General features: G+C 36.7%; 1 protein-coding gene across 1 annotated transcript in view; it reads right to left on the reverse strand.

Annotated features, from left to right (window-relative positions):
• The window catches only part of RNF17 (ring finger protein 17), a 56,113-nt gene extending 32,080 nt beyond the window's left edge, over window positions 1–24,033 (reverse strand). The window contains exons 1-19 of the mRNA XM_019472098.1: window positions 23,957–24,033; window positions 23,206–23,288; window positions 22,435–22,493; window positions 21,337–21,392; window positions 19,831–19,930; window positions 17,536–17,616; window positions 15,904–16,004; window positions 14,873–15,044; window positions 13,398–13,474; window positions 10,781–10,855; window positions 9,308–9,582; window positions 8,038–8,121; window positions 6,996–7,157; window positions 5,890–6,079; window positions 5,275–5,440; window positions 3,759–3,949; window positions 2,556–2,694; window positions 1,929–2,082; window positions 1,121–1,236 (exon numbers count right to left, since the gene is read on the reverse strand). Coding sequence (XP_019327643.1) covers window positions 1,121–1,236; window positions 1,929–2,082; window positions 2,556–2,694; window positions 3,759–3,949; window positions 5,275–5,440; window positions 5,890–6,079; window positions 6,996–7,157; window positions 8,038–8,121; window positions 9,308–9,582; window positions 10,781–10,855; window positions 13,398–13,474; window positions 14,873–15,044; window positions 15,904–16,004; window positions 17,536–17,616; window positions 19,831–19,930; window positions 21,337–21,392; window positions 22,435–22,493; window positions 23,206–23,288; window positions 23,957–24,033 — 2,358 coding nt within the window. The remainder of the gene's footprint in view (window positions 1–1,120; window positions 1,237–1,928; window positions 2,083–2,555; window positions 2,695–3,758; window positions 3,950–5,274; window positions 5,441–5,889; window positions 6,080–6,995; window positions 7,158–8,037; window positions 8,122–9,307; window positions 9,583–10,780; window positions 10,856–13,397; window positions 13,475–14,872; window positions 15,045–15,903; window positions 16,005–17,535; window positions 17,617–19,830; window positions 19,931–21,336; window positions 21,393–22,434; window positions 22,494–23,205; window positions 23,289–23,956) is intronic.
• Between the last annotated feature and the right edge of the window lie 648 nt (window positions 24,034–24,681).

The raw sequence follows: 24,681 nt of genomic DNA on the forward strand, positions 1-24,681 counted from the left end.
TGGAACAGGCTGCCCAGGGAAGTGGTTGAGTCCCCATCCCTGGAGGTATTTAAAAGACGTGTAGATGAGGCACTTAGGGACATGTTTAGTGGACATGGTGGTGTTGGGTCGACGGTTGGACTCAATGATCTTAGAAGTCTTTTCCAAACTATATGATTCTATGATTCTACAATTCTAAGAGCTGACAAACTCTTAACTGATTTTTCTGAGGATTTATATTTGGTCACAAGCTATCAATTGGAACGATGGGATAACACACAGAAAAAATCCCAACACCCTTATTCATTAGCCACTCTGATCTGAAGCATTAAGACATTGCAACTGCAAATACATTCCGCCATTTTCAGAATGTCTCCTCTCCCTTGCTGTCAAAAAAGGCTCAATTATTTTGGCTGAAACTTCCCCCAGAAACATCTGCTCAAAACATCAACAATTAAATCCTATTTTTAGTAAAAGATGCTGGCCAACCTTAGTTACAACAATCACTACTTCTGGTGCCTACAATTGGTTAAAAAAACCCCTATCAACATATAAAGTTCTAAAGTTTAGCATAATTATGGTTGGCAACCAGAACTATTGAATGAACAGCTTAAGAAAAAGAATTATTTTCTACTTATGTGTGTTTTTTATTTGACAGAAATACTTTGCCATTTCCTTTCCCACTCAGTTTTTCTCCTTGTCAGAAGAAGGAAACTCCTACAATACCTAAAGTTAGGAAAACACCAAACTTTAAATGCCATAAACCAAACAAAAATATAATTTAAAAAAAAGACCATTATTAGATCATCATTTGAAAATGAAGGAGTGTAAAAATTAATTTGGCTTACTGTGGAGTAAAAGAAGGTATTTGAATTAAACACACACACACACACACACTGTATATACAGATCTTCACTCCAAGGTAACATTAGATTTCATTTAAAACTGAATGATATAAAAAAACTAAGAGTTTTCAATGTGCACCCATAACATATTAAATAAGTCATATCATAAACCCATGTGAAAAGGAACTTGCTTAACATTTTATTTACTTCAGAATGTTAACAACCCTCTCTTTCCCCTTTCATCCATTGAGAGTCTATTAATTTTGAGTATTTAATCCAGGCAAGCACTAATTTACCTTTTCTGGAAAGCTCAGAAACTCCTTTTTTACTCTGCGTATGTCTTTAAGAGTTAAGTTAGCAACGTTGCCAAAGTCAACATATTTTACCGTAACTTCTTGACAACTTGGCAGCCCTTCAAGAAAAACAACCCAAGTTATTAAAACAAAAAATGAATATCTGATACAGGTTAAAGCACCAGAATTTCAGAGCAAAATCCACATTTACACCATATAATCATAAAATATCAAATTTTCAAATGTTCTATAACCCAATTAAAAAACTATATTGTTTAAAAGCCAGCTCCTTTGGGTTCCTGAAATGACAGAGTCCCCTTCCATCTAATCACTTTATGAGACACTGGCACATTAAATACATGCCAAGTAGACCTGTCAGCATACAGGCATGCTACACTGCCCATACAGGCAACATAGAGGTCAGCACAGGTACACCCCCCACCCCCTTCAGAATTACTATGGGGAATCATTAACCCACACTAGTTACACCCAGAGGTTGGCTATAATAGACAAATCTGTAGTTCAAACTGTAATAGTAAGTGAAACATTTAAGATAATTATATTACAGAATTTCAATAATATATAGAAAATGAAGTATACTTCTATTTAAAAAAATGTATAAAACACTCCATTAATAGCAAAAGAATAGAACATGAATTAGTGCTACTGACTTTATGAACCTACTTGTTAGTATAAGAATGCCTAGTAAAAATAATGGCTGGGGGGGACTATTCATATCCAGTGTGTGACTGATCTAGTACCACATCCGATTTTGCAACCTAGCATTAGAGTGAAAGAATCAATACTTCACCTGTAATCTGTGCTCTGTACCAATTCCCATCTTTCTGTTTTGCAATACAAGCTTGGCCTTCAACTGGGCAGACAATTTCCAAGTTTTTCCCATACTCATGTTTATATACCTCCTGAATTTTCTTTGGAAGATCTAAAGAATCCAGGCTACCTCTCTAAAATAAGAAAAACAAAACATACATACACACCAGATGTTCTTTTTTTTTTAATGGTATTTTTGCTCTTTTAAGGGACATTTTTTCTAGTAGCATACTTCCTAGTCTTCCCCCACAAATTAAACAGTGGTTCTGAATACGTAAAGTGAATTAAAGAGCCTAACAATTGTTGAATATTGCCCTGTTCAATCACCACTCTAAACAGTAAAACACTACATACCCACATAGGAATTAACCATGTAACAAAACTGACAAAAAATGTTAATTTTCTGGAATTCTAAGAATTCCTGGAATTAATCTAGGGCTAATCTAGGATTGTAGGATCTCATCTATTAATTCTAGGAATCCTAAAACTGGTATCAAGTGACAGAAGTTAATGGAAATTGTAGCTTATTTAACGTGAACTACAAGTAGCTCAACATTAAAATGTTTGTTCAGAGTTTTATTTAAATAGACCTTATTTCTAAACTTACCAACTGAAGATAGAAATCACTTGGACTATTAACATGGCAAACTACAACAGAGACTTCTTCTCTTTCTTGTGGAATCTTAGGTGGACAATACTGTAAGATGGTATTATTTTCTAACTGACTGGGAAGCTGTGATCTAAACCTAAGGTAAACAAAATGAAATTTTGAATAAATTCTGTCAAAATTAACTGAGAAGGAACCCTTTTATATTCAAATGTCAAGTTTCCCATAAAAAACGCAAAATGGTCTTATAAAAATAACTTGATTCATGTTTGTATGAGTAGCTTGAACTTTCCTTCTTGCAGTTGGTGCAGCCAATTCTCTCTTACACTTTTCCCGTCACAAATGTAACATATGAAGAATGATACATGGCAGCTGGCTCCTAAAAAGATTTTGTTATTTGGGATGCAGTAGCGTACATTTAAACTGTTAAAAAAATAAAGTAAAAGGCTAGAATCCACTACATTGACAAAAACATTTTCTTTTAGATTTCCTTTTCCTCATGAGAAAAAGCAATTACCTGAGGAACACAGATGCAGTAAACAATTATCTCCCACTGTTCTCACCACCATAACTAGTTATGTTCAAATATAAACGAAGACTTTTCTCTGTGTGCAGCAAAATGAACTACAATTTCCTGCAGATTTGCATGCCATACCCCTGTACCCAAACACCAAAATGCTGATGTTGTTCTCTATCTCCTGCCTCTTCCACTGGTCCCTCCAAAGCAGCCCTCCTCTGTCCTAATGTCAGCATCAAGCTCCCCCTTATGCCCTATCGTTGTTTCTCCTATTCTTTGTGCTATATGCATCACATCATGTGGCTGGTTCAGATGTGCTGACTAGCCTGTCACTGCCTACCATCAAATCAAACAGATACAAGGCTGATTTCTGTATGTTTTTCTGTCTGTGGTGGACACTAAGGGCGTCTCCTTTCACCCCCTTGTTATTCAAACTTGTACAGAAATTTAAATTTTGTCATTTTCTAAAACAAAGTTCATTATGGAAATAAAGCCCTGACTAGTGCAAATGAGTATGCCACAGCGCTTATTAGTGAAAGCGAAAAAAGGAAATCAACAGATATTGCTGACGATGACATGAATATACCAAACACTGCAAAAACAACTTGCTTGGTAATCTTCACTTTATAAGCATTATGCCGTTATCATTTATGGCATAAAAGCGTAAAGGAAAGGAAAACACATACCTTGCCAAGTCTAAAAAAACTAATGCATCCTTGAGAGACACTGGCATATTATTGCTTATTTTATTAAATGGAGGTTTTTTCAAATCCACAATGAGAACACCATCCTCTTCTCTAAATATGGTCATTAAAACAACTTTATTATTTACCATTCCTAAAAATTTTGTCTTTGCTTCCTCTCCCCAACCTTCACTCTGTGTTAGAAAGAAAGAAGAAGTTACTGAAGATGTCAGAGCATGTTAAAACAAAAACTACAAATAGTAATTAAAAATAAAATAGAAGCAAGGGAGGGAGCACAGACGCATCTGAACAGATGAAATACTGAACACACCGTTAGACTGTCTAGTCCATAGCCAGGACAGCACTAAACAGTATTCTTCTGTGATGGATTTGTAAGTGTTTTTAACTGTATAAAACTGAGTCAGATCAAAGGGCTGCAGTTTCCATCACGTTTCTTGTAAAGATTCAAGATTTCATCCCCTCTGATTGTTCTGATAAACCAGAATTGTCATATGCTGTTTCATCTCATGACTTACATTTCTGCTCTCCCAATTCATTTGAAAGTTTATTCTCATCTTTTGTCTTTATACAAATGTGCAACATAGTTTGGTCAATTTACACATTCCTCCTCTCCACAACATCCTTCTTGATGTTTTATCTACCTTGAGAAAGTCTGTCTGAATTTATTTCTCTTGGATCAAGTTAATGCATTTCTCATTTGATACTGCAAATCTGTGCTTTTTAGATGTGAAAAAAATGAAAGCACATAGAAGGAAGGCATTTTACCCACACCTATGAAAACTGTTCCAGCTCTTTCCAATTTAAAGCTATTTCAGACAACATCAGACTGGTAAAAAAAACCCAAACCAACCAGCAGTTATACTGTCAGAAATGGACATCTGCATTGGACATAGTTCATTCCCATGTGAATGTGTCAAAAATAAAGGAAGACTAATAAGTAAGTGAATATTGAAGAAAATAACACTGCAGTATATGTCCTTTTTCTAAAGGAATAAAGGGTGACAGTACTTTATTTGTTGTTATACTGAAAGAGAACAAATAACACTTTTCAATACACGGAAAAAAAATTTAAGTAACAAAGGACAATCCCTGAAAAGATTCTATTAAAAATTCTGAAGCCATTTCTTCTCTGTTTGGATGATTGTTGAAAGTTACTACTTGCATAAAGTTATCAGACAGCCATGAAATAAGAATATCAGTTCTGTGATTTGTTTTTAAATTTGACAAAAGAATATGCCTAGAGTAAGAGTAGTGAGATTTAAGCCTGAAATATATATTTGTAAACACAGAGGCTTTTTAAGACAGACTGCTATAAGCTCTTGTTTCCTTTCCAATGAAAGCAATGCAACCCATCTTTTTACAAGAGATGATTTAACTTCTTGAGTTTCCTTCTGTTTATACTGGAATAAGGTCATTGTAAATTATGTATTTATGTTCTTTAATATAAATCTTAGGAAGAAAAAAATCTCCTGAAATAGTACAAACAGCTTCTACTTACTGCATTTTTGGGAACAACATCCTTCAATGAACACTGTACTGCTAAAGGAGGAACAGCTGCAAGTTCTGCCTCAATATGCTGATCAGGCTTCCTTACAAACAAACAAATGTCATCTGTTTCAATAGTTTGCAGAGTAGCAGGTTCAGGCCTTTCAGTGGGAACGTATCTATTGTCAATGGGAATAAAAGCAGTACTAGCTTAAAAGAAAAACAACCCCCCCCCCCACCAACAAAAAACCCCCAAACCCAAACCAGACTTAAAATAAAGGTCATTATTGCAATAATTGGCATAATGTCATGTCATTGAAACAAAACTAGAAAGTCTCAATGAAATGTATTTCTTTTTTTTTTTAAACATTAAGGACTCACATGTTCTCTTTTGCAATGCAAGTCTAAGTTAAACATTTTAACGTGTGAAGGCTTGTACACTTGTGTACTTACATACACTGCCCCTTTTCCTGTGCGAAATACCTACGTACAGAACATTAGTGTCATTTGGATATCTGGTTATCTGCTTGTGTGAAGCTGATAGAGGACTTGTTTCTTAGTAGAGATCCTCTTGAGTAACAACAGTCAAGGACAATAATTGCAGACAAAAACCTCTCTGTAAACATACCCTGAGAAAATTAGAACTACAGAGCTCCCAAAATCAATCAGGAATACTTCCAGCAGTGCAATATCACAAACTTTGTATCTTATTGGACCACAAAGCTTCCTCTCATTTTTACTTTTTAGGGGAATTAGTTCAGTGATAGTTCCACGGCACCACATTCCAGTCTCCTTACTCTTAATAAAAGTTCTACCACCTATACAGAAGCAAATAAAAAAAAAGAAAGACTAAATTCAGTATTTGTAGATATTTCACACTGGAAGTATTATTACAGTTCTGCATAATGTTCCATTGTTGCCTATCTTCCACACAGCTAATAAGAGCGCTACTGCTAAAACAAAGACACAAAGACTTCAAAAACCTTGTCTCAGCCACCAGAAGTTTTCTCCCCACATTCATTTACACAATGTCTGTAACGCTAGAGGTGTTTGGCTTGTATTAAGAAGTAATTTCTGGCAAACTTTCTATCTCTCTTAGTAAAGTGGTAAAAAAACATTGAAGTTGAGGGCTATTACATACTTTTCATCAGTTTTCTAAACACCTTTTAGAAGTGAGTAACATTGTCAACATGCGGGCTAGAAAATAATTTTAATGATTTAGCAATGTATTATTGTCTTTCATTTTTACTTCCAGAATGGTTTCTGTCTAGTTAGTGAACTTTAAAAAAAATCATCTATCCACTCAAAGGGAATGTTGCTTGCACGAGAGAAAGCTGATTTACCGAAGTAATGAAAGAACTAGGCTAGTCATTGAAATCAGTATACTTTAAAAACTACCAGTTAACAATTACCACCAAATGCTGGAAAACATTAAGTTTACAGCCAGGTGTTTCAACTGCTGGTTACTCTAAGCACTCAGTTTGTTGAGGCTGAGAAGAACTGCAGTCTTTTTTACTTCTACCATTTTCATTTATATGATTTAATAGAAGTGTACTTTACCGAACAATGCATACAATGTTTCCCAAAAAGCATTAATTGTAGATTCCAGAACATATAAGGACTGCTTTACTATGGGGGTAGGGGACAGCAAAAAAAAAAAAATTATACTAAGGAAGACATACTGTTAACATAGTATTTTAAGCTAATGTAGGCCTTTAGAAATTAATAATTTACCTAGTTCCAAAACATCTGAAGGCAAGAGATACGAACTCTTATTACAACAAAAGTTTTTCAACTTCTTCTCCAAAACCCCTGCTTCTTTCTTCTGTGAGTATCTCCGAATATAGAAGTGGCATGGATTTATAACATGGCTTACAAACACTAGTTCTGTCGAACCTGAGTAAGACATAAAACAGATTATCAAACACTTTCGAAGTGACTCCAACAGATATTATTAGACATGTGATTAGGTTTATGTTACATTAATCATGATAACATTACCTCAAATAGCTTTTAATCTGACAAGACCCTATGTAAGACAGTACTTCTGACTAAGCATCCAAATCCTTTGTACTGCAGGTACCTCCCTTAAGTTGGGATCCAAAATGCAGGTTTCTCTTTCTGAAGCTACTCACCAAAGGTGGTGGATGGGTCAGAAGTTTTTAGAAAACTCTCTGTTTTGTACATTCATCTGTTCACTCATAATTCAGAAAACCAAACATAGATGGAGGGAGAACAAGACAACAGTTCAAAATTCAGTATATAAACTACTGACCTAAGAAATGGGTCCCCCTGTTCACAGCAAGCACTGCTATCATTATGTCAAATATCTGCCAGGTGTTGAGAAACACTGCCAATGTTGAGTTTCTGAAAGTTGCTTGGGACTTCCTGTATTGCATCTTCCAACTAAGTGGTTTTATGGTAAATCTTAAAAGATGGTATAGTCTTTACATAGCAAGAAGAGCAGACCAGGGAGTGTTTCTGTAGAGCAAAACTGCTGGTGCTAAGAATGACATCTGCACCGTAAGCACCTCCCAGACTAGTTTTAACTGCAAGGAAATCAATTCATGTGCCCCAAGTCTGCTCTTACATGTGAGCAAATACATGCTAACTAGGGACGGTCAGGAGATCTACTTCTTAGTACATTCCCGATCCCAACTAGAATGCTAATGTATGTGTCCAACTCTCCAACAAATTCTAGTGTCTGCTCTCACTGCTTAGAGGATGGGTCACTTCTAGCAAACCGAACCATTTACCAGATAGGAAAACCACTAACCAGCTTTGTGTTGAAAAGGTGTTTCCCTCTTGAAGAGTTTCTTCCTCTGTTCATCAGCATGATATTCTGTGGGAAACTCTTTGTCTATTGTTTTAGGAGAAAAGTTTAATGAATTAAGTTAGTTATTTAAACATATGTAGTAAAGCAGCAAACACAGTGAAATTACATGTATTGTAAGGGTACTGCAAAGGCAAAAATTCTCATATCTGATGTGACTGAAACAGATACACACACAGTGACTATGTGCACATGGCCAGCCCACACGCTAATTCCAAGATTACAAAACTATCATTAAAATTCTTAGATTCAAGATATGCAAAACTCATATAACACTGCAGTTTGAAGGAATTTTGTTCTGACAAGAGTTTTGTGAAGTCCACTGGGATTCTGAATACGCTATTTTAGAGAGTCATGCCCAAGCTCTGAAATTTACTTCACCTTGATCACAGCTATATGCTACCACAATTACTCTCACATACTACCCCTACCCTGTCCCTCATTCTCCCCAAGCATTACTAATCATAGGGATTTTCTAGGTATGTTGTAGACATAGAACACTCTGAAGTTAAGCATCTTAATTATACTGTGGGACACATCTATCTATTCCCCCCCTATTATCTAATTGGAATTTCCATGTTCCAACTTGTTCCTAACACCTTCAGCCCTATCCCTGAGCACCTCCTGGACACCAGCTTGGTAGGCTCTGCTGGACTCACTCCAGTACGACAGTGACTTTCAGTACTGCAGGGTCCAAAACTGGACACAGTACTCCAGATTCAGTCTCCTAAGAGCCTAACAGAGGGGAAGGATCACTTCCTGGACCCGTTAGCTACACCCTTACTAATACAGTCCAGGGAAAACCTGACAAGCTGAAGAACTTAATTGTTATTGCCAGTTAACGTAGCACAATGCCCTGGGAGAAGATTCAGGAAGCCAAGGGAACTGCCAGAAAAGCATCCTCCAGGAGCCAAAGTCAGAAAGTCTGAGGGGGACTGTAATCACTAAGAGTCAAGGAGAATCATCCAGGCAGACACAGGAACTTATGAGCCCTCTTTGAGAGAACTTGTGAGAAACTTTTCACTAAGCTAAGCTGAAGGAGAACAAAAAAGAAACGATGCTAGCTCAAAGGAAGATAAAGTGAAAGACAGACATCATTAAAGAATTCATATGAGCCGAGTATAACTACAAACACACAACATAACGCAAAACACACAAATAACATCATGCTCAACAATGGAACATTGAAAGCATCAGGTATTAAGAAACTTACTTTCCAGGTCATCTTCAAGTATTTCTTCTATTATGACATCAGGGCTGGATGGAGACTTGAATAGAGCAGGAGTACTCTGATGACGTATCATAAGAAGTGTTTCTTGTACTTGAGTATTTTTCACTTCTTTGTGAACACTGAGTTTATTTGCAAGAGCCTTTATTTTACTTTCTCTGCTAAGTGCTGGAAACATATTCTCTACAGATGATTGAGAATCACAGCCTGGCATTTCTTCTTTGTTATCAAGGATGAGAGTGTGTTGTCCACTATCTTCACTGTATTTGGGAAAACATTTATTTGGAGACAAATTAATATAATCCAGTCTGTTTTCAGAAAAGCACATGAGTCAAAGCAGGGGTTTTTTTAAGAACCTATCACTATGTTAAGAAAACACCTCATAAGAGCTCGCTGAAATAAACTATGTTACATTTTTGAATACCAAGACAACAAAAACAGTAGCATGACTTCTGAAACCTAAAAGGGATTGGCACAGAAATGGCACATATTCTTGGGCACAGCTCAGTACAAGAGCTACCCCTGCTTAAATGATCAGAGACCACAGGTACAAATACAAACTATTTGAAAAAAAATTTAATAATGTGATAGATAGTTCATGTTAAAAATAAAAGGCACGTCAGATGCTTTTGTACTAACAGTTACTCTTCACTGTAATCTGCAGGATTTTCACATATTACAGTATGCAGTAAGTCTTTTTTAACATAACCAGTGTAACTACAATGGCTCTAACAGCAACTCCATTCCATTTTCTCAAGTTTTTGTCAAAGACTGCGGGAAAAAATAAATAAAGGGGACTAATAAATTAAAAGCAATTGTAATTTTTAAAATGTCAGTTTTTTTCTGGTTCAAGTTCATCTTAAGTAATTTCTTTTGGCATTTGACGCAACCAGTATTTAGACTGTGAAGTGGAAATACTATAAATTTCAGTATTTACTTTTGATTTTAGAGATTTATTTACACTTACATGAAGTAATTTTCATATGCTGAAATGATAAACATCTCTATTACATGTACTATGAACATGTAGACGTGGTGCTTAGGGACATGGTTTAGTGGTGGACTTGGCAGTGTTAGGTTAATGGTTGGGCTTGATGATCTTACAGGTCTTTTCCCACCTAAATGATTCTATGATTCTATGATTGTATCATTAAATGCCAGCCAAAGCTGAAAAGCACACAGCATAAAAAGATCTTGATAACTTAAGTGATACAGTGAAATATAGTTGGGTGAAACACGAGTAAAACTGAAATGTCAAAACGGAAACACTAACTGGATTAACTGGAATGCTAATTGAAATACTAGCACCTGAAGTTTTGCTTTGTTTCATTATACTCTTACAAACCCATAAGCATATACAGATATTTTTTTAAATTTTTAAATGTATTCTCCAATATTTAACCATTAGAAGAACAGGTAAGTTACTGTACCTATCCCCTTTATTAAAAAAATACTTACTGCCCTGTTGTTCCCCATTCAATCTTGCCCAAATTTTTTAACAAAGATGTAATCTCATCAGTGTTTAGGAAGAATCTCGAGAGAAGAAACATTACAGAAGGTGACATGAATACCTAAATCACTCTGACAGTTTAAGATGTACGATATTTTTCAGCACAATGTCATGGGGGGGCAAAATAAGAGATTAATTACCTGCTCCAGTTTCATTCTTCCACTCCTATTAACAACAGATTTGGTTGATCATTTATCTTCACATTCACACTTAAACACTCTCTTGCCTTTTGCTTTCTCTCTGTCTCTCATGCACAGAGTACTCCAACATCCACTTAACTGAATTTTCATACCTATACCCAGTTTAGTTCAATAAATTATTCTGCATGGAGAAAAAGAATTCTCCAACAGTCCTGAAGAATAAAACAATAACTGAAGTCCAAAATGTATGTTTTGTTGTTTATTGTTACACTAATAAACAGCTGTTTCCTTTACCAATGAAAGCTAGGAAAATCTTTTAAGTGCTTTTACAGTTAGGCTAACAGAACTGTAAATACAACTTCATTCAATCAAATCCTTAGCTTTGCTGTCCAGTTATAATGAACAATTTGTGAAAGCTGAAGCGTAAGCAGTATTGAACAGCCCATCTTTTCTTCTCCCCCCTGCCCCTTCAGGAACATATCTACCCTTCATTCTACAGTATTTTATGTCTACAGAATGTGCCTCAACTCCTATGCACCTCCTAGCTGCCATTTTTTCACCTTTTGTGTTATTTTGGGAGTGGCACCAGCACGTGAGGCCTTTATACTCATCCTTCATCACATCTCCTTTTTCCCCTGTTTTGTTCAAGTTCTTAAAAGGTCTTCCAATGTAAACAAATTTGATTTTGTCATGTTTTAGCTTTCTTCTAGGTTGGTAGAGTTTGCCATTGTGTGTTTAAATAGGCTTCTCTGAAATTCTCATTCACCACTGACATCTTCAAAATAGGCCCTACCTACCAAGTCCCTAAGTTCACCAAAAGATTATTTTAAAGATTTCTTTATCCATATTCTAATGACTCAACTAACACATGACAAGAAGAGTCATAATTTTTGTCAAGCATTGGAACAGGCTGCCTAGGGAAGTGGTTGAGTCACCATCCCTGGAGGCATTCAGCTGAGAGAGTTGGGGTTGTTCAGCCTGGAGAAGAGGTGGCTTTGGGGAGACCTTATTGCAGCCTTTCAATACTTAAAGGGGGCTTATAAGAAAGATGGGGACAGACTTTTTAGCAGGGCATGTTGCAATAGGACAAGGGGGAATGGTTTTAAACCAAAAGAGGGTAGATTCAAACTAGATATAAGGAAGGAATTTTTTACGCTGAGGGTGGTGAAACACTGGCACAGGTTGCCCAGAGAGATGGTGGATGCCCCATCCCTGGCAACATTCCAGGTCAGGTTGGACGGGGCTCTGAGCAACCTGATCTAGTTGAAGATGTCCCTGCCCACGGCAGGGGGGTTGTTGGACTAGATGACCTTTAGAGGTCCCCTCCAACCCAAACCATTCTATGATTTAAAAGATGTGCAGACATGGCACTTAGGGACATGGTTTAGTGGTGGACTTGGTAGTGTCAGTTTAACGGTTGGATTCTATGATCTTAAGTCTTTCCAACCTAAATGATTCTATGATAATTTTTCACACTTTGTATGCAAGTAATCAACTTTGAGCTTCATTCCTCTGTGCCAGTCAGAATCTGATGGCACACGACTCTATCCCCCAGAGTGGTTCCATGTCCTGAAATATAATGGGATCCCCAAGATGTTCCAACCTAACACCATCTTCATTCTGTCCCTCCTTCATTGTTCCTGAATGTGGCCTTTATACACTAGGATTACAGTACTCTGACCAGCCTTATGACCAAGCTGCGTAGGGTCAGCCGTACCACAACCATGAAACATTTTCTTGCTCATTTCTGGTATAGCAATCATATTTGTCACTTCCAATGAGGGCAACGTGGTATAACTGGGATTTTCCACATCAGTGGAAACAGACATCAGTGCCCCAAAATGCATTTAAGTCCTTCCTGAAGGTGAGAAAAGGATTAATTAAAAAAAAAAAAAAAGAAAAAAAGCCGTTATTTCCCTGATTTATTTCTACTTATAAGGGAAGAAGTTTAAAAGTGGCAGAAGTCTGTCAAGAATTTTTTAAATGCATATATATGTTTACATAGCAGCAAATTTTGTGTGCTTTCTCCCTGATGCCTTAGATGAAGGCTAACTGCGCATTGTTAGCAATGAGTTTAATATACATCTGAACTAGTAGTTTTTCAGTAAAATGCAAGTGAAGCAGCTTGATTTCTGCTGTTTAACTGTTATATGAACTGTTTTTGTAATTAAGATAACCAGTCCATCCATTTACCTCCCAATATACCTCCTGCTCCAGTCATTTACCTTGGAGATACTTTTTCCTTCAAACCATTCACTCTTGAGAGCTCAGCCTCAACTGGCAACTTTAAATTATAAATAACCTGAAATTAAGAAGTACACTCTTAGCTTCTACTACAAAAAGCAGATTACACAGGCACTTATTATCTACAACATGACAGTCCATCCATTTACCTCCCAATATACCTCCTGCTCCAGTCATTTACCTTGGAGATACTTTTTCCTTCAAACCATTCACTCTTGAGAGCTCAGCCTCAACTGGCAACTTTAAATTATAAATAACCTGAAATTAAGAAGTACACTCTTAGCTTCTACTACAAAAAGCAGATTACACAGGCACTTATTATCTACAACATGACAAAGCCAGAGTATGACATCTTTAATTTTACAGAAAAAAAACCCCAAGAGTTTACTCATTAACTGCCAATAGCCAATTCCCAATTATGTCTTCTTACATTGCTAAGACCTAATGGTTGGAGATTTTGTATTGTTAGCATGTTAATAGAAGCAGGAGTCAGATTTTCCTTTTGTATGAACAGCTACTCAGCAGGTGACTTCTAAGTAAGAAGGTAGGCCTGTGAAAGGACAGCGGTGGGTGCCAGCTCCCAAGTCACACTGGGCAAGATGGAGGTAAGTGACAGAAAAAAAGGAGGGATCAGACTTCTTTTCTGGGTCAGATGAGAAAGACTTAAGTTTCTTCATATGGAAAGTGACAACTGGATGCAGAGAACATGACAGTCTTAAAAAAAAAAAAATCACACTACTTCAAAGAATGACAAGACCAGTTATTATTTTTCTCAACACAAGGACTACAAAGGCTCCAAATGAAATAATTGGGTAGCACATTTAGAAAGAACAGAGGGAGCTTTTTATAAACACCTCATTTTAAATATTAAAATGTGGAACTCACTGCCACTGTATATGAATATATACATATAATGTACACAGGTACACCCACATACACACTGCCACAAGCATTATGAAGACATTCAAGGATGTCTTACACAAGCTTATGACACAATGAGGTAATGTTTACTCAGTGTAATGACCCTGATGTATCCTACTGATTATAAAATCCTTAACCTTCAACCTCCTACACTCACTAAGTGCCCAGGTTCTTAGATTCTTCCAAGCATCTTTTCTTCCCTGTTGTCAGAGACAGGAGACTTCACAGGATGGACCTTTGGTCTGATATAGCATGGCAGGCAGCGTGGGTTTCTATGAGCAGCAGATATGATAGGGAGGAAGAATGGAAGTAAAGGCCTGGGACCAAGAGGATCAGGAGAGCATGGCTATTAATGCTGGAGTAGTTCAGTGAGAAGTTTGGAGAGCTCTGGAATGGGAAAGGCTTGAGAGGCTTCCGAAGTGCTGAAAACACTGCACTTTCACTGATCAGTACTGTGTCACAGTTTTCCTGTCCTCCCCCTCCATTTGCTGTTTCAGATGGCAAGCTCTTCAAAGCAAGGACCATCTTTTTTCTTTCATGTCAGTCACCAGACCCTAATTTGCGACCAAGATGAAATATAAACTGTGTGTGTGTAGAGGTGGGGTAAGAATGCATTACTGCAAATATCTCAATATTGAAGTCAGCAAACTGAAAGACAGATCACAGAAACTTTCAATCCAAATTTGCATGTATTCATTAAAAATAAATTATTTCACAGTGCAAGAATGTAACTACCTGAGCAAGATCACAATAGGTTCTTACAGAAGGTGTAATTTTTAATTCCTTTGCAATCCTAATGGCACCAATCAAGCACTTTTTCTTCTCTTCAATGACTTCCTTAGCTTTTGCAATACCAGCACTGTAGTTGTTGATGCTCTTCACTAATTCTGCACACAATTTCCTCTTCCTGTATTAAAAACATTACTTTTCAGAATTTAATAAGCACTCAGGCATACAGATTCAAACTTCAACTCTAACACACAATTGCCAGTTATACCACAATACAAAGTGGATACATCTCACACAGAAGTATCATTTTCCTCCAACAGTGAAAAGTGGAAAGCATGGAAAACTCACTTAATAGTAGGAAGAACCACAAAAGTTAAGAGTTCACACTGAAAAGCCACTTTGTTTGGAGAAACTTTTTTTTTTATTAAATGTTTAAAGCACTCTTCCATTCAAGCCTCCTGATATTTCCATACACATCCAACTGAAAACTAAACAGTTGGATTTTGCAATTCAGTCTATTAAGGTATCAGGTCCCCCTCTCACAGGCTCTTCTAGAATCCTAATCTTGGATACACCCCCCCCCCCCCCCCCCCCCAAATCTGAAGATACAAATATATTTTTGAATGAAGAAATAAAGTGTCTTTGGGCTTCTATCAGCCTGAAAATTTGCAGCAAGTCAATTTTTTTAAAAGTTATTCTTGAAGTTAAACTGATCATCCACTAATGGCAATATCAAAAAACCGTCATAATTGAGCTATTTCAGAAAACTAACATCATTAAAGAGTATTCTAAGTTTTTTCTTTTTTTAAAGAGCAGAAGCTGCATACGCTAGTGTTTTCCAACCATGCAAATGAGCTCCAAGATGCCACTATGAAAGGGTAAAATATTGCACAAAATTAAAGACGGTTATTATGAAATACTGCTACAAGGAAGACTGAAATTTTATTCTTTATCTGAACTAGAATTCTTTTATCTGAATTAGAAACAGCTTCTTGATAAAAAACTCACCCCCACCATCCTACAAACCAGATTACTACCTTGACAGGAGAGGAGTAATAAGTTCATCAAACGTTCTGTCTGCAGTTTCTGCAACTTTGTCTCCTTCCTGCTTCACTTTCAAGTCCAAGTATTTCAGCATCTATTTCATTCAGTGTTGAATAAACATGAATTTAGTATTTCATTATTCATTATTATTATTTCATTATTCTCACTTTTTTTTTTAAATTCAGAACAGAAGCAATGAACAGTAAGACAACGATCAATACTCCAGCAGAAAGAGTGACACTAAACCACACTGTGGTTGGTTAAAAAAAAAAAAATAAAAAAAAAGGCAAATCAGAAGATGACTACATAACATAATAGAGGAAAAATTATAGCTCATTAATCCCTTTGTTTTCTCTAACTTCTAGTCAGCCCGCACTGTCTGGATCCTCATGTCAACTGAAGTCTTTAGCTCTATGAGGCAAGAAACACATAGATCTTGGGCTGACTGCCTCACTTTCCTTACTTGACATTCTAATATAGCACTGTACACAGGTAACTAGCACACTAAGATTTCTACTATCCTTTTTAAACTCATTGTGAGCAAAAAGGGGGGGTGGGTGAAGATTCTTCTTCTGGCTAAGCAACAGTTTTGTTGGTATAGTTACATTTAATGAAGAGACTATGGAAAAAAAAATCTCAGTAATGCAACACTGCTTTGGCAATTCTCAATCTTTGTCAAAAAGCTGTTGGAACACCACAGTTGTATGCATGAGTTGAGTTATTGTATTAGAGCTGCTGAAATGGTAGGTTTTTACAAGATGCTATTAGTACATGAATTAGGTATTTAACGTAACTTTGCTTAACTGACAGATCGGCCACTGCAACAGAACAAGTTAGAAAGGGAATGGAAACAGGTTTTAAGGACACTTCATGCCACACTTACTAGAATGAATTTGCTGTAAGCTTTTGGATCATTAAACACTTCTATGCCTGGTTATCTTAGAATACATGTAAAATGTAAATAAATGTCAAAGACAGAACTGCAAGCTTTTCCACAGCACATTTTATAAGAGTTAAAGTTTAAATAAAATAATTATCATTGACGAAGTTCATAGGTTACGCAGTAAAACCTATTAACAGCATTATCCAGTATTTTAGGATTCTTCCTGTATTTTATACTGTGCATAAAAATGTATTACTTGATGTACATGTTTTGCATATTGTTTCTGTTAAAATTATTACTGCTGTTGCCCATATAATTTCTTTTCCACCTTTAAATCCAGAAAGAGGCATCTGAAAACTAGGAAGTTAGCATAGTTGCTAGAGCAAAAACAAATGCTAATTTTACCCTGATCCAAGGAACCACAAGCTTAGTACTTAAAGACTGGCTTATATATGGTTCTGCTAAATACATGGATTGACCTAGTAACTTTAAATTATGCATAGGCTCATGTACTCCTTTACAGACTACTCCTGTATTCTGTAAACTCCAGACTATAGCCTGGAGTTTAAAGCTATAGATTCACAGAAATACCACAAACAGTTGAAGGACAGAAGAGATGTCAAAATGAAGGGAGTAAAAGCATGTTTAAATAGCATGTTAATGCGTGACTACTCGTAACAAAAAGCTTCAATCAAGGACAGGGTTTAATATTTCATGACTTATTTAACTTATTTTCACCCACCTCGTCTGCATCATGTAAGTGGCTGAGGTTACAAATAGCTATGCACAAAGCTTCATCAATATCTTCCATAGTTTTGCTGTCCTGGGGAAAGATTTGCCAATGAATATAAAGTTGCTTGTATGACTGGAAGACAAGATGGGCTATACTCATTTGCCATTTGACAGAGGCACTTGATGTGGGTGACTGATGATCTGTGTAAGGCTCCGAGCAGCTCTATAGCTGCAAACAGGTCCAAAATACTTAGCTCACCTGAATTACACTGAGAACATTCACATTGTATTATTTCTGAAACATGGATTCTAAATTTGTTTGTTAAATACATGCAATTTATTTGCACAGACACATACACACACACACACACAAAAGGAAAAGATAGTACAAGAAGGAAAATCGAAATAAAGTTACTAATACAGAGGAAAGAAAACATGCAAGATTGAAGAATGGGAATACTGCAGCCTAGAAAAAAGGAAAATATTTAGGAATATTATTTGGGGAAAACCAATAAAAAAGAAAAAATGTAATAAGCTCCCAGTGTTATGCTGATGCAAGAAAAGGCAATAGAATACTTGCATATGAATTGACACAGGCAAATGTACATACAGAAATGTCTTATTTTGTCACTGGCACTACTAAAGCTGGAGTTAGAAGTACTGGTTAGAGTGCTGGTATTTTGATAAAAACAAAATGAGAACATCATAAGCTGTGGACACCCCGAAAAGTCAGAGATGGTGCTGTCTAAGTCTGTCACTATGAGGCAATCAGTTCACCTTGCCAAAAGGCAACTTAACTAACATGCAAACATCTCCAATTTCTAAAGGTTTCCTCACTAGTGTTAAGGAGAACAAACGCAAACTAGAGAGAAATTAAAGCTTACAAAAACCTGAAATAGTTCTGCCTCTGACCAGACACTGGTGTAAGTGAAAGGAAGTGCTGCCAGAGACCTGTTAGTCACACACATCATTATGGAGTTTATTAAAGATGTTTGTTGTCACCTTCATCTCTAGAACTTTCCAATTCATGTATCTGAACATCTCAGACCAATTATGTCTCCTTCCTAGGAGCAGAAAAAGGAAAGAAAACCCTCCTCCTATTATGACTTGGATGTTAACTGTGTTAGGAATACTTCCCTATGACAACTATTCCCACTCTGTTTTGAGCAGATGCAAGGAGACAATACGTAAAAATGTCATGGAATTACATTGCTCCCTCTGTACTTTGTGGTTCTCATTATGATCAATGATGCAGTAATAAAAATTCTTCCAAAACTCAAAAGACATGGATATACTCATTCAGTGATGTAAGAAACGATACTGCCAAAGATCTAGTAATCACCAGCCACAAAATAAAAGACTGAAAAAAACTTAAGAAACAGAAGTAGCAGTTGGACTAGGATCTCAATAAATGTGGGTTTTCACAGGAGGTCATTCTCAACAACTTTCTCCAAAAAAAGAAAATATTCTCTCAACAGGTGACTGCCATCAAAATATTACTTATGACCTCAAACTCAAGATACTTCGAAGATAACCTCAGGCTGTTTCCTTTAATATTTTGTCAACAGTAATATACTGAAGTTTAAGATAACATGACATGGCTTTATTTCAAATAGGCTTTTCAAAAAAATGTTAAAAAAAAGAACAAACATTTTCAAACTTTAATGGCCACTACAACAAAACTACCTAAGAAACCAAGACAGACGTTTGCAAGTTACGATTCTTTCAAAGTAACTGTACAGGACAATCTCCATAGAAGAAAACAGGACTGGCACAGGATGTATCATTCATTTCCGTTTTATTCTGTCATTTTAAAATATCCACATTAGTTCACCTGATCTAAAACTTCACAAACCTCATTCAGAAAGATCAGACTAGAAAACTTAATGGAATGTTTCAAGAGATCTCCATTTGTCTAACAACCTTGTTGCCCTGAATGACTACTTTAAAGATGTGTTGCATGAGCCTTGCAGCTGTCTCAAATTTAGAAAGAAATAGAAAAGCCCCAAACCCAAACATTGTGAAGCCTCAGGTGTTTTTTAAAAAGCTGAATTCAAAATACATAGTTTCACAGCCAGCTGAATACCATAGCCCTCCTCAGCTATGATTTGGTTGGGTTTGAGCTGCATTCATTTTGTGAAGTTACTTTATTAACACTGTAGCTGCACATCAATTCTATGATAAGATGGCATAACAGCACATAACTATTAAGGCTGCAAGTTTTTGTGTTTTAAGAAGCACAGTATTAACTATGCATATACAAAAATAACGAGTGAGAATATATGGAAATTCCATATTAACACACCATGTCTGCTGATGGAGCTAGAGCTGGTTTATCCCTCAGCCCACCATTTGAAGAAACTGGGTGCTGAGCATTTTTCTCTTCAGTACTGTGACTAAAGGGCCTGCAAAACAAAACTTTTAAGGAAAAAACCTACACATCTTAAATAAATTATCAAACTTCCCACAAATACTTCAGACACGGTTTTTCAAAATGTCATTAAATACATACACACACCTATTTTTAAAACAGTAGACTTCACACTGTGATATACTACAGATATCTCATTTTTCAAAAAGTTTCCTTTCTACTAGCATCATCTTAAAATTCATCTTCTGTAACTATTTTTCATCTGACAATTTTGGCAAGGCTGAACAAAACCTTAGTAGGTGGTAGTGATTTTTATCCTCAATGAGAGTAAAATGCATGACTATTAACATTCCAGGATTCATTTTTCATTTGTTGCCCAAGTATTTTCCTTTAGATATCCCATCAGATATTGATTAGGCTGTTAAAATCTTTAGAATACATGACAGATTATACTAAAACCATCTACTGACAACCTGTTAGGAAGACTCTTAAATTCTGCTGTATGGTCACCCATGCCTGCTCTTCTGCAAAGTACACATGATCTAAATAGCTGTCAAGACTCTCACAAAAGCAGTCTGCATAAACTAGCCTAATTACAGGAAGGCAGCACTGTGTTGTTCTTCCTGTGCTGTTTGCTGTTTCTGATGGGACTGTGAGAGGACTTGGAGAACACTGCTGCAGAGACTGACAGCCATACATGAAATCTTCAGTTTCTATTTTACCTTGGGCAACGTTAGCGATGCACTTTACATGGACCAATCTCAGAAGATAAATTTCCTATACCTCCCTTACAGAACAGATTCCTTACGTAACACATCTGTAAGAACTATCTGGCCCGATTCTCATTTGTGATGAGCATATAACGCCATAGCAATAGCAGTGGGGGGAAAGACATCCACTTTAAGACTTCCTTCAAGTTCACATAGGCTAGACAAATAAGCAAGTTAATGTAATTTAGATATGACAGTACCACAGAACGTTGCTGGCATCTAGTCTTTATAGCTGTGACTGGTTATCTAAGCAGAAGGTGCAATGGGAGCAGCAGGGCGATGGGGGGAAGGAGGCGTTTCAATGATACAGTCCTTCCTACCACAGCCTGGCATTTCAGGAGTTCTCTACTCTCCCTCTGAACCCTTATCAGGGAGTTACCACAGTGTTTAAAACTTTCAGTTCCAAACATTTTCAAGCCAAACAATCTGTTTCTTGTTGCCTTTCAATAACATGTTATTTGTACTCAAGTGTCAAGCAAGTTGTGTTCCCACAGTACTAGACGCCCATACTGAGAACACATTAGTAAAGTTTAAAAAACACATTAAAAAAAAAAAAAAAGAAAAGCCCAACAAAAATGGCTGGAAACGCTTGCTCAGTCAAGTCCTCCCCCAGTCTGGCATTTAGATGTGTTTAGACACATAAAAAACAGTTGAGTTAATAAAGGCTTACCTTGCTAGCCTTTGTGAGTTGCCACTGCACAGCCCAAGTTTAAAATCAGTTTTGGTCTAAATTCAGAGGGAAGACGTAAAGCAAGTTCAAATACAGGGCTAAATCCAAGTCCCAGTAAAAAAAATGTTCTATAAGCCTGTTTTCATCTTCAGTACCCTCCACCCTCATTTCAATGAGACCAAGCTTCAAAGCAAGTGCTGTTGAATTGAGCAACAAAGAAGTGTAAGAAAACAGCTTCCAAGCCAAAGCTCTGTAGCCATCAGTGTATCTTTGTGGTAAATGAAAGGTGTTTCTAGTAAAAGGAATACTGATTTTCTGTTTGCTCTTACTATTTTTCCCACTATTACGCAAAACTTCTAACATACTGCATTAGTGAACCTGATTACAAGTTATTTTTTCAATAAAGTTTAATGACAGGGCTTAATTCCAAAGTCTTATTTGTATTTTGCAATAAAGGCTAAATCTGAATTTCATAACAGAAAAAACAGAATGGCCACACCCTATCTTTTGCATAAATTACAAATTAAAAAAAGCACTTAATGTTTGTCCAAAATACAGATTTCTGTGAAACAAATTGCATTAGCATGTCGTAACACAGAAAAGATTCATGAGCTCTTTTTTTTTTTTAAATGCAGAAACAGAAATATATTCTGAAGTTATGCACTACCGTGCAAAGTGAAGTTGTTTTTTTTTAAAAAAAAAATCTTTTAAGTCCTTTTATTTGGGAGCTGACAGGCAAAGAGTTTTGTTTTGTTTTTTTAAAAAAACGTGCATATGCACCACTTGCTTTCTTTACATTATGCGCAGATGAGAGGGTGGAACAGAGTTGGCCACATGGGGCACTAATGAGAACCGTGAATTAAACTGTTCTAAAACCACACTTTGGACATCAGATGTGCACTACATTGCTAGCATTTCTTGTTACGCAATGTGGCTAAGACCTGCTGGGGAGCAGGTGGTTAAAAAGTGCAGGCCCTTACCTCAGAGAGGATCTGACCTTGCTTTAATTGCTTTCAACGAAAATGCAAAAGATCCTGTAATATCACTATTTCAGATCCCCACAGTGACTACTGAACAGAAAGCTTTAGATCAACTTACTTCTGTAGAAGAGAAACCAAAAAAATCAGTGTCTTCATCCTTCACATCATCATGCAATGCTGTAAAAACAAGCATAGAAAACTGCATAGGAAACTGCAAATGTTGTTAACTGGAGAGCATCTTAATGAAACAGAGGAATACATGATCACTGGAGTAGTCTTCTACATAGTATTCATCAAGTCAACAGGAATTTGGACATTGACTTCTGTAGTGACAGAATTTGAAAACTAGGAATAGAAGTCCAGATAAATAAATATGGAAGTTATCTGGGAATTAGGAAAACTTACTTGCATTTAATGATTAGGGTATTATCTGCATGATTAGCTATATTAGGTTGCTGCTACATTCAGAACAGGATAAATACATGAAAGGGAAGGCAAAAAGACAAAAGAAAACACACATTCAAAATGTGTACCTATAGGACAGGAAAAAAAATGTTTCGTAAAGCATCCATAAATACTATGTACTCAACACAATTTTACAACTCTTGGAAAAAAGATAGTCAAGCAGAAAATCCCAGAAAAGTGAGGTTTCTTTTAAAACAAACTTTTCAGTAGTTTCGTCAAGAAAAACAGCAGGAGGAAAAAAGAAAGATATTGGTCGTTCCTGCTGAGTACTGGAAATGTAGTAAACAAACAATGCGTTAATCAAATCCAGCAGCCCATCTGTTGTCTTTAACAGACCATTTAAAATATAAATTAACAGTGAATACTGCACACCACAAAACTGCTGGAAATAAAAGTCAAGATCCAAAAGCCTTACCTTTCATACTCACAGCTTTTGACATATGACACAAATCACTGTTTCTCCAATTTGGTTCTATAAAATCCTCTTCTAGTATCTTAAGACATTGCCTTCAGAAGTAAAAGTAAAGGTTTAAGATCATTAGGGATATCAACCAAACACAAATTCTGACTTCCAGCTCTCTCAGAACTAAGCTTGCCCACTTTTTACCAAATGACATTATGCAGAAGGTGGTGGAGGTAATGAAACACACACCACCACACACACAAAAATTTCGTTACCCCCTTTTAACTGGAGAAGAAGCAATTTACCTCTATGATACTGAATTCATCATTCGTAAAGGTGGCACTAGAGCTTTTAGGTATGGAGAACCAGCATTTAAGGTAACTAGAACCAGCATTAATAGATGCTTATAAAATCAATTTTAATCACATTCATTCTATAGTTATTTAACTGAAAATATATTGAATACATCAACAGTCATTTATTTACTTGTAAAATATACATACAGATCAATACAAGATATTGGTAGCCTAATAACTCAGTATTTGACAACATCCTACGATGCATTTAAAATATCTTTTCCCTGAACCTACTCCAAATGCTAAAACTTTCCACAAACTGCATGTTTTACACACACACGTAAGAATGGACTCACTTACAACACTGTAGAATACAAACATTATTTTCTACATTTCCTCAATACTATTGCCTGATAGTTATATTTTCAGAACTTAAAAATTATAAAGCCACTAGAGTAATCTCACAATTCACATACCTTATAGCTTTCATTTTCCTTCTATTAAGCTCTTCATTACTGTCATCCACCAAGGAGAACTCTTTCTTTCTACTCATGATGGTGTCTGACTTAAAAAAAAAAAAGTGACAAATTCTCTACAACATACACATCTCATCACTTGAGCAAACACTGCAGGTTACTTACATCACTTGGCACAGAGTAAAATGAAGACATAAAATTCATAGGAAACATGCATTTATTTTTTCCTTAAAAAGCAAATCTTTTAAATGCAGCAAAACACTAGCCTGTTTTGCACTATCCAGCTACTCCACTAGATACACTACTCCACCCCTAACCTTACCAGTACCAGACTGCAAGAGACACCACTACTGGTCTTCAAACCTCCTTCCTTATCATGTATCAGTATGATTATTTCTCTTTTCTGCAGTATCTCAATACTGTAACTTCACGCCCCGTTTGTGATGCACCATGTATACTGACCCCGACTCCTTTCCTTAACGCCTGCTATCTGCCTTTTTATTTTTTTGCTACTCTATGGGAGAGGTGCTCTTTCGCCCCAGCCCGGCGCCCGCCCCCCGCCCCCACCGCCAACCCTGCCGCTGCCAAGTGCCACGAGGCCGCCGGTGAAGAGGCCGAAGCAGAGACGTACCGAGACCGCCGGGGACGGGACACGACTCCCCTCGTCACGAAGGAAGAACGACAGCCTCGCGGCGGGCAGCCCCGCGGCGCCCATCGCCCGCCAA

The sequence above is a fragment of the Aptenodytes forsteri genome, unplaced genomic scaffold, assembly GCF_000699145.1.
Source record: "Aptenodytes forsteri isolate BGI_AS27 unplaced genomic scaffold, ASM69914v1 Scaffold307, whole genome shotgun sequence".
NCBI lineage: Eukaryota > Metazoa > Chordata > Aves > Sphenisciformes > Spheniscidae > Aptenodytes > Aptenodytes forsteri.